This window comes from Aspergillus brasiliensis (assembly GCF_001889945.1).
Source record: "Aspergillus brasiliensis CBS 101740 unplaced genomic scaffold ASPBRscaffold_14, whole genome shotgun sequence".
NCBI lineage: Eukaryota > Fungi > Ascomycota > Eurotiomycetes > Eurotiales > Aspergillaceae > Aspergillus > Aspergillus brasiliensis.
In genome coordinates, this window is record NW_027137455.1 from 227,448 (window position 1) to 241,056 (window position 13,609).

The following is a 13,609-nucleotide window of genomic DNA, read 5'->3' on the forward strand; positions in this document are numbered from 1 at the left end:
CATGGCATCTCGGGCAAGTCCATGATGCTTGCATGTCCCTTATTCTTTAGTTTGCTACGGGATTGGGTTTGCTATCAGCTTGGGTGTTTGGCGTCCGTGGAGCCGCTTGAAGCGGATCGCCCCCTGAGATAAAACATAACGAGTCTTCTCTGTTCAATGTCAAAGGTACTCAATCTAGTCCGGAATGAGCTTCGGATGGAGACCGTTCAACAGAGTAATGCTGATTCAGCCGGCTCGCAAGAGCTACGAAGATAATTATTACAGAGCTTCCTTAGCAGGCGACAATGAATGATTGGAGGGGGACTCGCCGTTCTGAATATATGCATCTTCTTCGTGGCCAACACACTTGGCCGTCTTTGCCTCGTGTTTTCCTCTGCCTTCTCTCTGACGCAAACGGGATGATTGAGATTAGGTGAGCTAGTGGGAATGTTGTCTGATATATTTGGGACTGTGCCCTTCTTCGGGGGAAGATTCAGCGGGAAGCTAGGCACTTCTATTACGAGTGGGATGTCTGGAGATTGATCTCCGCCCTCCTGAACATCCATGGTCATGGCCTGTCCCGAGAATCCTGGAGTTGCTGGTCCTGTGAGCGGCACAACAGTGCGAGCGATGTACTGGCTTTCCGGAGAATGGGTTTGAGGCACCTGGCTTGGACGGCGTTCCCTGGCGGCGATCTCGATCTGTCTTAAACTTGTCTGCGTAAAGGTCTCCCTGTTCATCATGGCCGTGGAGCGGGCCATGTGGTATGCGGCCAGGGTCTGATTGATGTCTGCTGCCAGAGCCTTGTGCAGACGCATTATGTTCTGAGCCTTGGTTTCTGCTTGTACGGCCGATACCCACAAGATTTGGTGATGATGCTGAAGATCAGGATCACGCTCGAAGGCCTCGCGTATTTGATTTCGTGTCGATGTCATATCCTTGAGGCCCTTGCTCATGTACTCATATAGCGTCTCGGCCATGTCTCTGCATTCAAGGGCGTATACTTGCGATTTGACCATGGGCATACCAGCAGTCTTGGCCTTTAAGATGGAGTCGATGGTCTGCCATGACTTGACCGTTTTGTCTTGGAGATGGTCGATCTGGATGATGGCGTCTTCTACCAACCCCAGGGTGGGATTTTGGTGTGAGCCAGCGCGCGTTGTTCCTAGAGTTGGGATATCGGTCGGGACATGCACGCCACAGCGCGGGGTTTGAGGCGCTGGGTCTTCAGGCACCTCCCTTTGCGGCTGTTTCCCCTTGGACAGCTCGCCTTGGGATTCAGCCTGGTCGTCTTCATGGTGAGCAAATTTCTGGTGATGCTTTCCCTTCCACAAAGCCAGGATTGACCGTCTCCGCTGGGTCTCTCCTTCTTTAACTGGTCGACATGTTGCTAGGACTTCTGCCCCGTTCATGTCCGTGCACTGTTCTAGCTCAGAGCGGAGAGGATTCTCTTCCGGAGTGGCGTCAGGGCGTGCCTTGCCCTTGTCTTGCCGCTTCTGTATGCACTTTTGTACTGGTGGGAACATCGGATGATCAGCAAATGGATGCAGCATAAGCTGGAGATGGTGGCGATGATGGAGGAATGGATGAGTTGAGGGAAGACGATGACGTTGGGACTCTGGCTCGTCCAGACTGTCATATCATGCCTGGGTGGTACCTCGGGAGGAAGCGCTGAACCATGGTCGATCAGAGGGGAGTTCCTGTTTGATGGATCAATCCATCGTGGACTACGTCAATGCTTGTCAATGCTCGTCATTCCACAGTCTAGATCGGTCGTCCGTGCGGCCAGCTTCAAAAGCTTGCTATTGGAACTATAATGCGGACCAACCACAGCTCTTGGCTTGTGCTACTACCACTTCACCGGGACCATAAGGGTGGCGAGGGAGGACGGAAGAAGTAAACATGCAGAATACATCCATCAGCCTCGGCCTATCCTTCCTCCGAACAAACCAGACCGTGCCAGCTCATCTTGCATATCAGCAGCCAGCCACGAACAAGCGGTGGGGGAATCTGCAGCATTCCTCATGCAGTCTGTAGCACTTATACCCCTCCCCCTCGCTCCAGCTCTCTCTGCTCTCAACCCATCTCTCTCCCACTCGACCAAATCCTCAGCTCGACACAACTGCACAATATGGCTGTCCCCTCCGGTCTCCCCAACTACACTCGCCACATAACCACTCACAACTCCTCCGGCGAGGCAATAATCCACTCCTCCACGGCGGGTGACTGGACAAAGGTCGAGGGTGATAAATTCGGCTTTAGCGTCGCCTACACCACCTCATCCTTCCCGGCCGACCTCAACAATGACGCCGATATCTCTACCCACACAGCCAAAATGGAATCCAAGAGTCTCGGGCTCGTCAGTCCCAACGGCACCGTCTGCCGCGTGGTGGACTTCGCGCCAAACACGGACCCATTCATGCACCGCACGCGCAGTCTAGACTATGGAGTTGTCCTGGAGGGCGAGATCATCATGGAGCTGGACTCCGGGGAGAAGGTTGCCATGAAGAAGGGTGACATCGCCGTGCAGCGGGGGACGATGCACGCATGGCGCAACCCAAGCAAGGAGAACTGGACACGGATGCTGTTCGTGTTGCAGGACTGCAAGCCTGTCACTGCAGAAGGGGGGAAGCAGCTGGGGGAGGATTTGGGCAAGGCGACGGATTTGCCTCCTTCCGACGGAGCTAATCTATAGTTCTATCCAACTACACACCGGTACTATACAAGAACGGGGAATGAATGAATGACATGATCAAGGAACTTGAATAACAACCTTCCCAAAATGCCCTCCACTCTCCAAGAACCTAAACGCCTGATCAGCCTCCCCAAACCCAAACACCTTCGACACAACCGGCCTGATCCCCTTCTCCTCATAGAACTCCACCATCTCCTCAAACCTATCCCTGGGGCCATTTATGATACCCTGCAGAGTCACCGTCCGTCTCAAGGCAAGCAGATTAACATTGATCCGATCCTCCGGGTCATCCACCTTGCCCGACAAATAGCCAATGCAGTTGATCAGTCCGCCAAAGGCAATACACTCGAAACTCTTCCGGAGTGTCCTCGCACCCCCCGTCTCCAGAATAATATCCACCCCCTTACCCTTCGTAATGCGCAGAACCTCCTGGTCCCAGTCAGGCGTAGTCCGATAATTAATGGTATAATCCGCGCCCAGCGCCTTCGCCTTCTCCAACTTCTCATCCGACGACGACGTAATAATCACTACCCATACCCTCATTAGCATCATCTCCCCAAGATATCACGAAGAGAAAGAAATAAAACTAACCAGTAGCCCCCAACCCCTTCGCAATCTGCAACCCAGCCACAGCAACCCCGCCAGTCCCCTGCAACAAGACAACCACCTCCCCATTCTCCCCCGCGCCCCCCTTCCCACTTTTCAACTTAATCCTCTCCTCCAAACTCATCCACGCCGTCACACTCGCAATCGGCAACGTACTCGCCTCCACATCCCCCAAATGCCTCGGTGCCCTGACGAGCCCATGCTCCGGAAACACCCTATGCGTCGCCAGCACGCCCGGCTCGGGGTGTCCCAATCCTGTCGCCAATTCCTTGTCCGTGACTTGGCCCGTGATGTGGTCGGGCAGGAAGGTCGAGAGTACGCGATCGCCGGGCTTGAAGCGTGTTACCTGGGAGCCAACCTGTGTGATGGTGCCGCACATGTCGGAGCAGGGGACTTTGTGTTCGAGGGTGGTGGTGTCCGAGGTGGATTTGTGGTGGGTGTATTCGCCTTTTGTTACTATCATTGAAATATAGTATTAGTATTTGTGGTGAGGATAGAGGGTAAGAGATGGGGATAGGATGGTACCCTCTACATCGCGGTAGTTCAGCGATACAGCATGAATCTCAACGAGGACTTCATGGTCTCCCGGGGTTGGGATCGGGGCGTTGCTGGTGGATTTGCTGAGGGAGGAGAGGCCCGTTAGGGTTGTGGTCCATTGGGTGAGGGACATTATGACTCTTGTATCTTTTGTTCGGTTGGTTGTAGTAGTACTGAGGAATGTGCAATTGAAATTGAAAGGGTGAAGGGTGAGGGGAAAATAGAAAAAGGAGGGGAAAAAAATGGAGAAATTGTGTTGATGTCACGATGACCCCACTGCGGGGAGAAGAAAATAGAAAGTTGATTATCAAATCAATTTTTGGAGTTGAATTCGGATCTATTCACGGAAAGCATTTGTGAGGAAAGAGTGGAGAAACTTTATCTGCTTGTTGTGATTGTTTTTTTTCCCTTGGGTTTGGAGGGACTTAGGCAGGTAGGTATCTTGGCCTGGGTTGTACGACATTGGTGTCACGGGGATTTATATTTGTAGGACACTGCCTGTCTACAAGGCCTTGTAAAATTTCTAGTAGATTCAAGAGTGAAATTTTCAGAATTTACATATGAGATGCCAGAAAGACCCTGGATTCATCTAATGGGGTAGGAATGCTAGTCAATGCCGTTAGAATGTTAGGATAATTAGAATAGTTTTTATCACACACTAATCTAATCATTAAGGTAAGATCTGCCCATGATATAGGTTATTAGACTAGCAAAGGCTATCACAGTCTGAGGGATAATCAAAAGTCTAAATTAAAATAGGCTTAACATCCTATATACAATTCAACGCAAGTTTGAGCTCAACCTGGAGGCTTTCGATAGGTCCTAACACCATTAAACACAATGAGTGGTACATGTATGCGTTGGACGCTGTCCCCATGTGGTTTGCCATCCTGGTTCCATCATCAAGGGGCTAGATGCTTAGATGCTCGCGAGCCCGCTGCGAAAGATCTTTTGTTGCGCCTGTTGTTGTTCCTGCTGTACGAAGCAGAAGAATAAGAAAAATGTGCGGTTGATACCTGATTATGAGCCCCTGCCTGAAGACATGCTGGATTCTTGCTTGGCGGTGAAGATCATCCCTTGAGTTTAGCTTCGAAGTGGATTTGCTTTCAGGCAACTATTTGTCTTATCTCCACCATTCATTAATTAATCTGTTGTCTTCATTATTACCGTTACAGCGTTGACTGAAACAAAGATCGTCGTCTGGTATGACTTTAGCCCATGTTCGATGGTTTAATACTTCTTGTATATATCTCAGATCAAGGTATCGCCCTAACACCGAAGAAGCAGCCGCTTCAAACGGCGAAGGAAGGGTGTTCAACCCGTGGAACAGAAGATATTGGGTGGAAAGGCCTTTGATCCCTCGTACTCATTCAATAAGTCTATATGTTATCAAATATTGTAGATGAGCGTAACGAGGAATGAATTGAAGGAAAAGGTCTAACACAAATATTCAAGTTGATCACTGCTTCCTATTGAACAGAATTGGGCCATTGCATTGACAGTAAATGCCAGAATGACCTTATCGAAATTTGAACACCAATGCCGCGTCTTTTAGCGAATCTGCATACGTTACTATGCGCAAATTGTACCTCGCAATCTTTCGTTGTTATCTGTTAGGTATGCTATCAATCGCCACAGGTTTGAAAATGTGGCATTCAAGGGGTATCATTTCCCTTGAAGAAAGTTACTTGTTTATCGCTGTGTGACGCACAGCAAGATTTCTCACCACCTGAACCTATGTATGATATACACTGCGGCGATATATGGTGTATGATATGCATTCGGTGGGGTATATTACTTAACAAACATGTGCCTTGGGCTAAGATAATCTATTGATCGAGTCCATTTTGCTGAAGGTTATCTACGCAATGGATAGCCAGGGCTTACTCACAAAGTACTCTGGCACATCCTGACAACATGTTATAAGCAATAGGAGTGTTGATTGGCTACTCCCTATAGACTCTCTCACTTGTTTCAGTGCTCAATGCTTTAGTGTGAGGGGACAGGTGATTCAGAATTTTGTCTCATGTTCGGGGTGTCATTGGGGGCCATGTTCAGATGTCCCTTAACTAGATATGTAATAGTTCATTCAACCAGCGTAAAGAGGCCAGTTGATGACTATTGTGGAGTCTCTTACCTTATTATAGTGCTTACTACTTTATTATCCTATTCCTTACTACTACCCCGTACATTATTATAGTTCTTACTACTTACTATTTTTCATATATTGCTTACTCCTATATTATGTGAGATTTACACCACCACGTGGCCAGTAACAGTTAGATACACGGGTGGCTGTGTGGTAATTTACAAGTGTATCCTATCCTCTCCGTATAGGTATTACGTTGACGGCTAACTGGGATTTAGCCCCCAATGGTCCAAAAGACTGACTCACTTAATCCCTATTTTTGATCATCTCAGAAAATTATCTGATGTCTGAGCAATTGAGCTGCAACAAAACATTACAAGTGGTGATTGCAGAATGGGGGAGATTCTCGGGCTTGCGGCCATGAATGGGCAGTATATGGCCTTAGACCTGAGAGCATGTAATATAACCGAGAGCTTCCATGTTATGTGGGATCCTGCAGAGTGTGACTATTCGGTATCCGCTGAGGAGACTTTTTGCATTTAACACTAACGCTTGCAACCAGCCGCAACAGGCTCTTCTGGGCATTCGGAAAGGAAGAGCTTAAGATCAACGAGGACTGGCTATGGCACGGTTTACCCGTTGCGCAGGAAACTCACGATAGGGTTTCATGTCTGTAGATAATGAAATGCGAAAATTGACTATATATGTTATGAGGTTTGTCTATATGTATTCTGGAGACTCATTCGTGGTTCAGGTACTGTAGATCTTGGACAATATATATATATACGCTGTAGGTCAAGACGGGACACTGGGGATACTATTCCATTGGTGAAGCATGTACGTAATGCACTGGACCATCAGCATTGCTCTCATCTGTACGAAGTATAACCCACTATATTCAGTATCATACACCGAGAGGTCCACGAAAAAGTTGTATGCTATCGCCCTTGCGATCCCGCAATGTTACAAAGTCCATGAAATTTGTAGGGTTGATTCCTGAGGCATCAATTTCGCATCGGCTTCCTGAAAACATGGCATGACACCGGATATCACTTGTCTTTGTTATACCATCCGCCTCATGAAAACCAACGAACACCTCTACACAAGACCTCCGCAACTCCTTGCAGAACCGCCATATGAGATTTCTAGAACATGCTTCCGAGGGGATTAATCCAGTGGGCAGCGCAGCGTGTGGGGACTGTACAGCCTCAAACACCGTCATTATGAGTTTCCCGATTAAGCAGGTGTAACATAACGATAGCATACATTACATTACATACCCGTATAGGTACATCTGTATGTATACATGACGCGATCCTGAGCAAGATGATCTTTTCGTGCTTACGACCCCCGCATTATGTGTAAACCATCGATGAGATCGGCCTTGAACTGCGCCATGCAAGCCTCTAATTTCTCGCGTCAGCTTCATTGCAAATAGAACAAGACATTTCGTACGCCACCGTGGGTCCAAATGCGGCGTCAACGGCTCCGACCACGAGGCGGATTGCTGAGATGAGCTAACGACTAGCACCGCACATGGCAAACAAGTCAGGTGGGCTGTTTAAGCCTTAAATGCTGACAGGAGGTCTTACTCAATTAGCTTTGGGTAAGGTGGCTAGGGCTGGACTTCGTGTCGATGGGGGCGGTTTTTCAAGAGGATTCAGGTCTCATAAAAGTAAGCATGGCCTCGAGTGCACACTTGGGGCTTATCGATGGTCAAGTGGGTGTGCAAGCCCCGTCACATGTCGTCTACCACTTTTAGTTTGCGTTGTGTTAAATAAATTTCGGATCTTCCAGCCGCTACTCTGAGTTGATTCCCACGATTCACCTGGGTCAGCGCGCAAGAGGCAGGCATCCATGGCGGTCGATATGGATTCCCAGCGCAAGCTGGCTCGCATACTGCTCATTGAGCTCATGGCGTGAGTAGTCTTATGATGAAGTGCAAAGCGTGGTCCAAAGAGCACTGACTGACAGCTGGATCTCATCTGGCATAGATACCAATTTGCGTCCCCAGTACAATGGATTGAGACTCAGGACGTAATACTCTCTCGCAAGGAATGCGACAAGATCGTCGAAATCGGGCCCACCCCGACCCTCGCGGGCATGTTTCAGCGAACTATTAACAGCAAGTACCAGACTCAGGAGTGCACGAGGTCCAAGCCTCGACGACTCTTGAATTCAGAAAAGGATAGCAAAGAGGTTTACTTCGAACACTCCCCTACTGCTTCTACCCCCAAGCCGAAAGAGGCTACGAATAATGCACCAAGCCCAGTGTCGGTCGAAACAGAAACGGCACCTGTAGCGCCACCAGTGACGGTACCAGCTCCGCGTCCGAAGCCGGCAACAATAGAAATCGAAGACGAAGCGGTCAAGGCGCAACATATTGTGACAACGATAGTGTCCAAGGCGCTGAAAAAGACGCCGTCCGACCTTGACTGGACTAAGTCTATAAAGGCTCTTGCTGGTGGTAAGTTGAGGATATAGTGATCTATCAACCATTGTCTCCAGATGCTAATAAAGTCCATAGGCCGCTCAACGCTAGAAAATGAAGTCGTTGGAGATCTCCACGCGGAATTCGGCTCGCTCCCAGACCGCGTCGAAGATGTACCTCTGGCTGAGGTGTGGCAAGCGATTCAGGCAAGCCATAATGGGGTGCTTGGGAAGGTTTCTACCAGCATGATAAACTCATTCTTCACCTCCAAACTACCCAGCGGCTTCACCACCGCCGCCGCGCGAGATCGACTCAAGTCCCAGTGGGGTCTCAAACAAGGACGACAGGATTCCTGTCTACTTCTTGCAGTCACAGAGCAGCCCGAGACCCGAATTCCAACCGAATCGGACGCAAAGGCCTACATTGACAGAGTTGTGGAGAGCTATGCATCGAAAAACAACATTACATTATCCACATCTCATTCGTCTACGGGCGGAGGCTCGGCTCCCGACATCGTGATCGACTCTGAAGCTCTTGAAGCGCTGTCCGAGGCGCAAAAAGCAGTGTCAAGACAGCTTCTCGGCATCTACGCATCCCATATTGGCCTAGATCTAGGCGCAGATCGACGTGCCTTGGATGCTCTAAGTCGCGACATACAGAGCGGGTTGCAATCAGAGCTGAGTATCTGGACTGAAGAGCATGGAGAAGACTACGCCAACGGTATCAAGCCACGATTCGATTCCCGCAAGGCCCGAAAGTATGATTCGGCCTGGAACTGGGCCCGTCAGAGGCTTCTCGAGCTGTTTGAGATGGTGTCTTCCGCCCAGCAGGGCGATAATATTACCTTCAACCAGGTTGATGCCCTCCAATCCAGTTACGCAATTGCCAACGCGGCAGATGACACACTTCTCCATTCGATTAATGAAATGTTGTCCAAGCTTGGTGATTCTACAGCCATGCGCTCTGTCTTCACTGATCTCAAAGTGCTGTGCAAGCAGACGCTGGAATTCGGGGCAATGTTTAAGGGTTCCCCGAGGCAGATGGCGCCATGCACAACTATTGACCCAGACGGAACGATAAAGTATCTCGAGAAGGAACGTGAAGACAAGCTTCCCTTTGCTCAGCTGGCATCGCCAACATCCGAGGCTGGGGCTCTTCCCTATATCCACCTGAAGGAAAAGAGAGGAGGCGCATGGTACTATAGTCGCACATTGACCGCAAAATTCCAAAATGCGCTCAGTCTGGTGCACGACCGGGGTTCGTCCTTCAGTGGGCAAACTGTGCTGATGACAGGAGCAGGAATTGGTTCAATCGGGGCTGCGATGTTCCGTCACTTCCTACAGGGGGGAGCCAGAGTCGTTGTCACATCGTCCTCTCTCACCCCTGAGGTGGCCCGGGTATACCAGAGTATCTACATGGACCACGGTGCCAAGGGCTCTCAACTAGTTGTTGTTCCATTCAACCAAGCCAGTGTTAAGGACGTCAAAGCGTTGATCGAGTACATCTACTCACAAGGTGGTCTTGGCTGGGACGTGGATTACTTGATTCCCTTTGCTGCCATTAGTGAAACCGGACGGAAGCTCGACTCCATTGACTCGAAATCCGAGCTCGCCCACCGTTTGATGCTGACAAACGTGCTACGTTTGATGGGCACCATCAAGACCTGCAAGGAAAAGTACCACTATCATACCAATCCGACCCAAGTTATCTTGCCTCTGTCTCCCAATCACGGAACCTTTGGTGGCGACGGCCTATACGGTGAATCCAAAATGGCGTTGGAGACGCTGTTCAACCGGTGGCATTCTGAGGATTGGCAGGACTATCTGTCCATCTGCGGTGCGGTCATCGGTTGGACGAGAGGAACAGGTTTAATGAATCAGAACGATCTCATTGCAGAGTCCATCGAGGCAGCTGGCATGCGGACCTTTTCTCAGGAGGAAATGGCATATGTTTTAGTCTGCCTATGTGTGCAGGAAATCAACGAGCTTTGCCAGGAGCGACCCCTTTATGCAGACCTAACGGGCAGAATGGCAGAGGTGGAGGGGCTGCCAGAAAAGCTGAAAGCATTACGCCAGGAGCTCAAGGAAAAGAGTGAAATTCAAGCCGCGCTCTTCGCAGAGTCGATTCTCGAGAAGCAATGCTCAACGACCGACCAATCTTCCCAAGCGAGCATCAACTCGGACCAACTCGAGCAAAGAGCGCATGTACGCTTGGACTTTCCGAAGATGCTTGACTACGACCGGGATATCCACCCCCTCAGCTCAGACCTCCAGGGCATGGTGGACTTGGAGCGGACGGTAGTAGTGACGGGATTCTCCGAGTTGGGGCCCGTGGGAAATGCTCGCACGCGATGGGAGATGGAGGCATATGGCGAACTTTCCCTCGAGGGCACCATCGAAATGGCCTGGCTCATGGGCTACATCCGTCACTACGCAGGAACAATTGATGGAGCGCCCTATTCCGGATGGGTAGATGCTACGACCAAGAAACCAGTCGCCGATATCGATGTGAAACCACTGTACGAGGAAAGAATTCTAGCTCACTCCGGGATTCGTCTGGTCGAGTCGGAACAAAAGCCGTTCCTGCATGAGATTACCTTGCAGCAAGACTTGGAACCTCTCGATGTGCCCGAGTCGCTCGCCGAGCAGATGAGATCTGAACATGGAGAGTTCGCCTCAGTTCAACAATCGACAACACCAGATCTTTTCACGGTTCAACTTCGCAAAGGCGCAAGGCTCTATATCCCTCGCGCAATGCACTCCAGTCGAGCCGTCGCTGGACTCATACCGACTGACTGGGATCCACGTACTTATGGGATCCCCGAGGAAATCGTCACTCAGGTCGACCGAGTCACGCTTTTCGCACTGGTGGGTACGGTTGAGGCGCTACTGTCCTCCGGAATCACTGATCCGTATGAGCTTTATCAATACATCCACGTCTCTGAGGTAGGAACATGTATCGGCTCGGGGCTTGGAGGTGCAACCTCACTCAGGAAGATGTTCAATGGGCGCCAAACCACTTCCGATATCCCGAAGGATATCCTACAAGAGACCTTCATTAACACCACAGGAGCTTGGGTCAATATGCTTCTACTCTCGGCGAGTGGCCCCCTTCGCACCCCAGTCGGGGCGTGTGCTACTGCCGTCGAGTCCCTGGAATTAGGGTATGATACGATTGTCACGGGTAAAGCTCAATTCTGCTTGGTCGGCGGCTGTGATGATTATACTACAGAGACCTCCCAAGAGTTTGCCAACATGAAGGCGACTAGCAACGCTGAGGAAGAATTGGCCAAAGGTCGAGCTCCTCACGAGATGTCCCGACCAACCACCAGCACCCGCAGCGGCTTTGTGGAATCTCAAGGTTCCGGACTCCAGGTGCTTACAACGGCAGCACTGGCGCTGAAAATGGGCTTGCCAATTCGCGGCATCATTGCTTTCACCAGCACATCCAGCGATAAGGCCGGCCGCTCGGTGCCAGCTCCTGGAAAGGGCGTCCTTACCAATGCCAAGCACATTGCCTCAAGGGTACCATCGCCTCTCATGAATATCCGCAATCGCCGGAAGCGGTTGGAGTTCCGCCTCCGCCAGATTGCCGAAGCGCGGGACGTGGCCTTACAGGATCTCGACTTCGAAGTGGCTGCGGTGGTCGCCCAGAGCTCGACTGTGGATGTTGAGGCCTACGTCCACGAGCGTCGGCAGCAGATAGCAGCCGACTTTGCCCGCGAGCAAAAGGATGCCCGCTTCAACCTGGGTAACGACTTCTGGCGCAACGAGCCCAATATTGCACCACTTGCCGGCGCCCTAGCTACGTGGGGGCTTACCATCGATGATCTGGATGTGGCATCCTTCCACGGCACGTCGACCGTGATGAACGACAAGAACGAATCCAGTGTCATTCACCAGCAGCTGAGCTCGATGGGTCGCCGGAAAGGCAACCTTATCCTCAGCGTCTTCCAAAAATACCTGACCGGTCACTCCAAGGGCGCTGCGGGCGCCTGGATGCTCAATGGAGCCCTTCAGATGCTCGACTCGGGACTGGTTCCTGGTAACCGCAATGCCGATAATATCGATTCAAATCTGGAGGAGTTTTCTGACTATATCGCCTACCTGCAACGGCCGATCCGCGTTCCCGATATCAAGGCTGTCTCCGTCACCTCCTTCGGTTTTGGTCAGAAAGGCGCGCAAGCCCTCTGTGTCCATCCCCGGTACCTCTTTGCCACTCTGAACCGGGAAGAGTACCATGCGTATCTCGACCGCTGTACAAAGCGCAAAAGAAAGGCCGACATGTTCTTCTACGAGGGGATGAATGGCAATTCCCTCTTCCGCGCCAAAACCGCGCCGCCATTTGCCCCATCTGAGGAGACGGCGACGTACCTTGACCCAACTGTCCGATTTACTTGTTGATGATATCCCCACTAGTTTTTATTGTTGTTATATAGATACATTTGAATTGATCTACATCTTGTTGAATAATATTAGACGTCCAAGTCAAGTTTCGTAGCTCATTCCTGTTCATTCTACGACTGCCAACATTTTTTCGGCCTACTTGTGATGTACATCTACTATGGATATGGACGTAGAGAACCTCTTCCGCTACCCTCTGGTCTGTTTATGAATCATAATGAGTAGTATGGCTGTAGCCAACCCCCAACACACTCACGTTGGAGTCACAGTCGCGATGGGTTCAAAGGACTCCCGATACTGAATAAGCTCTCCCACGTGGCTCTGATGCTGACAGCTCTTCCGAATCAGATCCAGTTTATTCTTACCTTATGATAACCAGGTATCCGGGTCTCTTGAATGGAATATCTTTTTATTTCTTTTGTAGTGCTACGTTAAATTATATGCGAAGTTGACTGGCGTTAGAATTAGACAGATATCTGAGTTCATTCAATATTAGATCAGGTAGTTGAGCTGATTCTGGATCAGGCTTTCCATAAATGTAGCGAGTTGACCTATTTTCCAGCTCTGACCAGACAATGTCACACTGACTTCTGCACTTGTCGCAGTTGTATCCTCGCTGACGGTGGACATGTGTGCCAGTGCGGCACCAGCCGTCCTCTCCACCAAACCATCACCAGACAAACCAGCAGATCCTGCCCGCAGCTGATAGCGCCTTCTGCAGACGAACGCACTAAATTGACTGAACTATAAATATCATGTAATACGATCAGGAACTGACGCAGATTCGATCACTATACTTTAGTCACTGCAGGGGTCGAGTCCTTCCTGTAGGGGGAAAAACATAAATTGGCTTACTGTATTTCGGATGA

The 13,609-nt window shown here is 50.3% G+C and overlaps 4 protein-coding genes across 4 annotated transcripts; 2 read left to right on the forward strand and 2 right to left on the reverse strand.

Moving 5' to 3' along the window:
* Positions 1–169: 169 nt before the first annotated feature.
* ASPBRDRAFT_58455 (uncharacterized protein) lies at positions 170–1,532 on the reverse strand (the record flags this gene model as incomplete). Its single annotated transcript, XM_067627895.1, has 2 exons — positions 170–243; positions 305–1,532. The coding sequence occupies 2 exons, from the start codon at positions 1,530–1,532 to the stop codon at positions 170–172; spliced, it is 1,302 nt and encodes a 433-aa protein (XP_067475116.1).
* A 578-nt stretch (positions 1,533–2,110) lies between these two features.
* On the forward strand, positions 2,111–2,674 carry ASPBRDRAFT_134530 (cupin domain-containing protein; the record flags this gene model as incomplete). The annotated part of the gene is made up of 1 exon (XM_067618618.1): positions 2,111–2,674. The coding sequence occupies one exon, from the start codon at positions 2,111–2,113 to the stop codon at positions 2,672–2,674; it is 564 nt and encodes a 187-aa protein (XP_067475117.1).
* Positions 2,675–2,731: 57 nt separating this feature from the next.
* On the reverse strand, positions 2,732–3,950 carry ASPBRDRAFT_58457 (zinc-dependent alcohol dehydrogenase family protein; the record flags this gene model as incomplete). The annotated part of the gene is made up of 3 exons (XM_067627896.1): positions 2,732–3,201; positions 3,266–3,736; positions 3,806–3,950. 3 exons carry the CDS (start codon positions 3,948–3,950, stop codon positions 2,732–2,734), a joined length of 1,086 nt encoding a protein of 361 aa, XP_067475118.1.
* Positions 3,951–7,303: 3,353 nt separating this feature from the next.
* Positions 7,304–12,740, forward strand: ASPBRDRAFT_185551 (uncharacterized protein; the record flags this gene model as incomplete). Its single annotated transcript, XM_067620048.1, has 3 exons — positions 7,304–7,825; positions 7,901–8,373; positions 8,434–12,740. The coding sequence occupies exons 1-3, from the start codon at positions 7,764–7,766 to the stop codon at positions 12,738–12,740; spliced, it is 4,842 nt and encodes a 1,613-aa protein (XP_067475119.1). The 5' UTR covers positions 7,304–7,763.
* Positions 12,741–13,609: the final 869 nt, after the last annotated feature.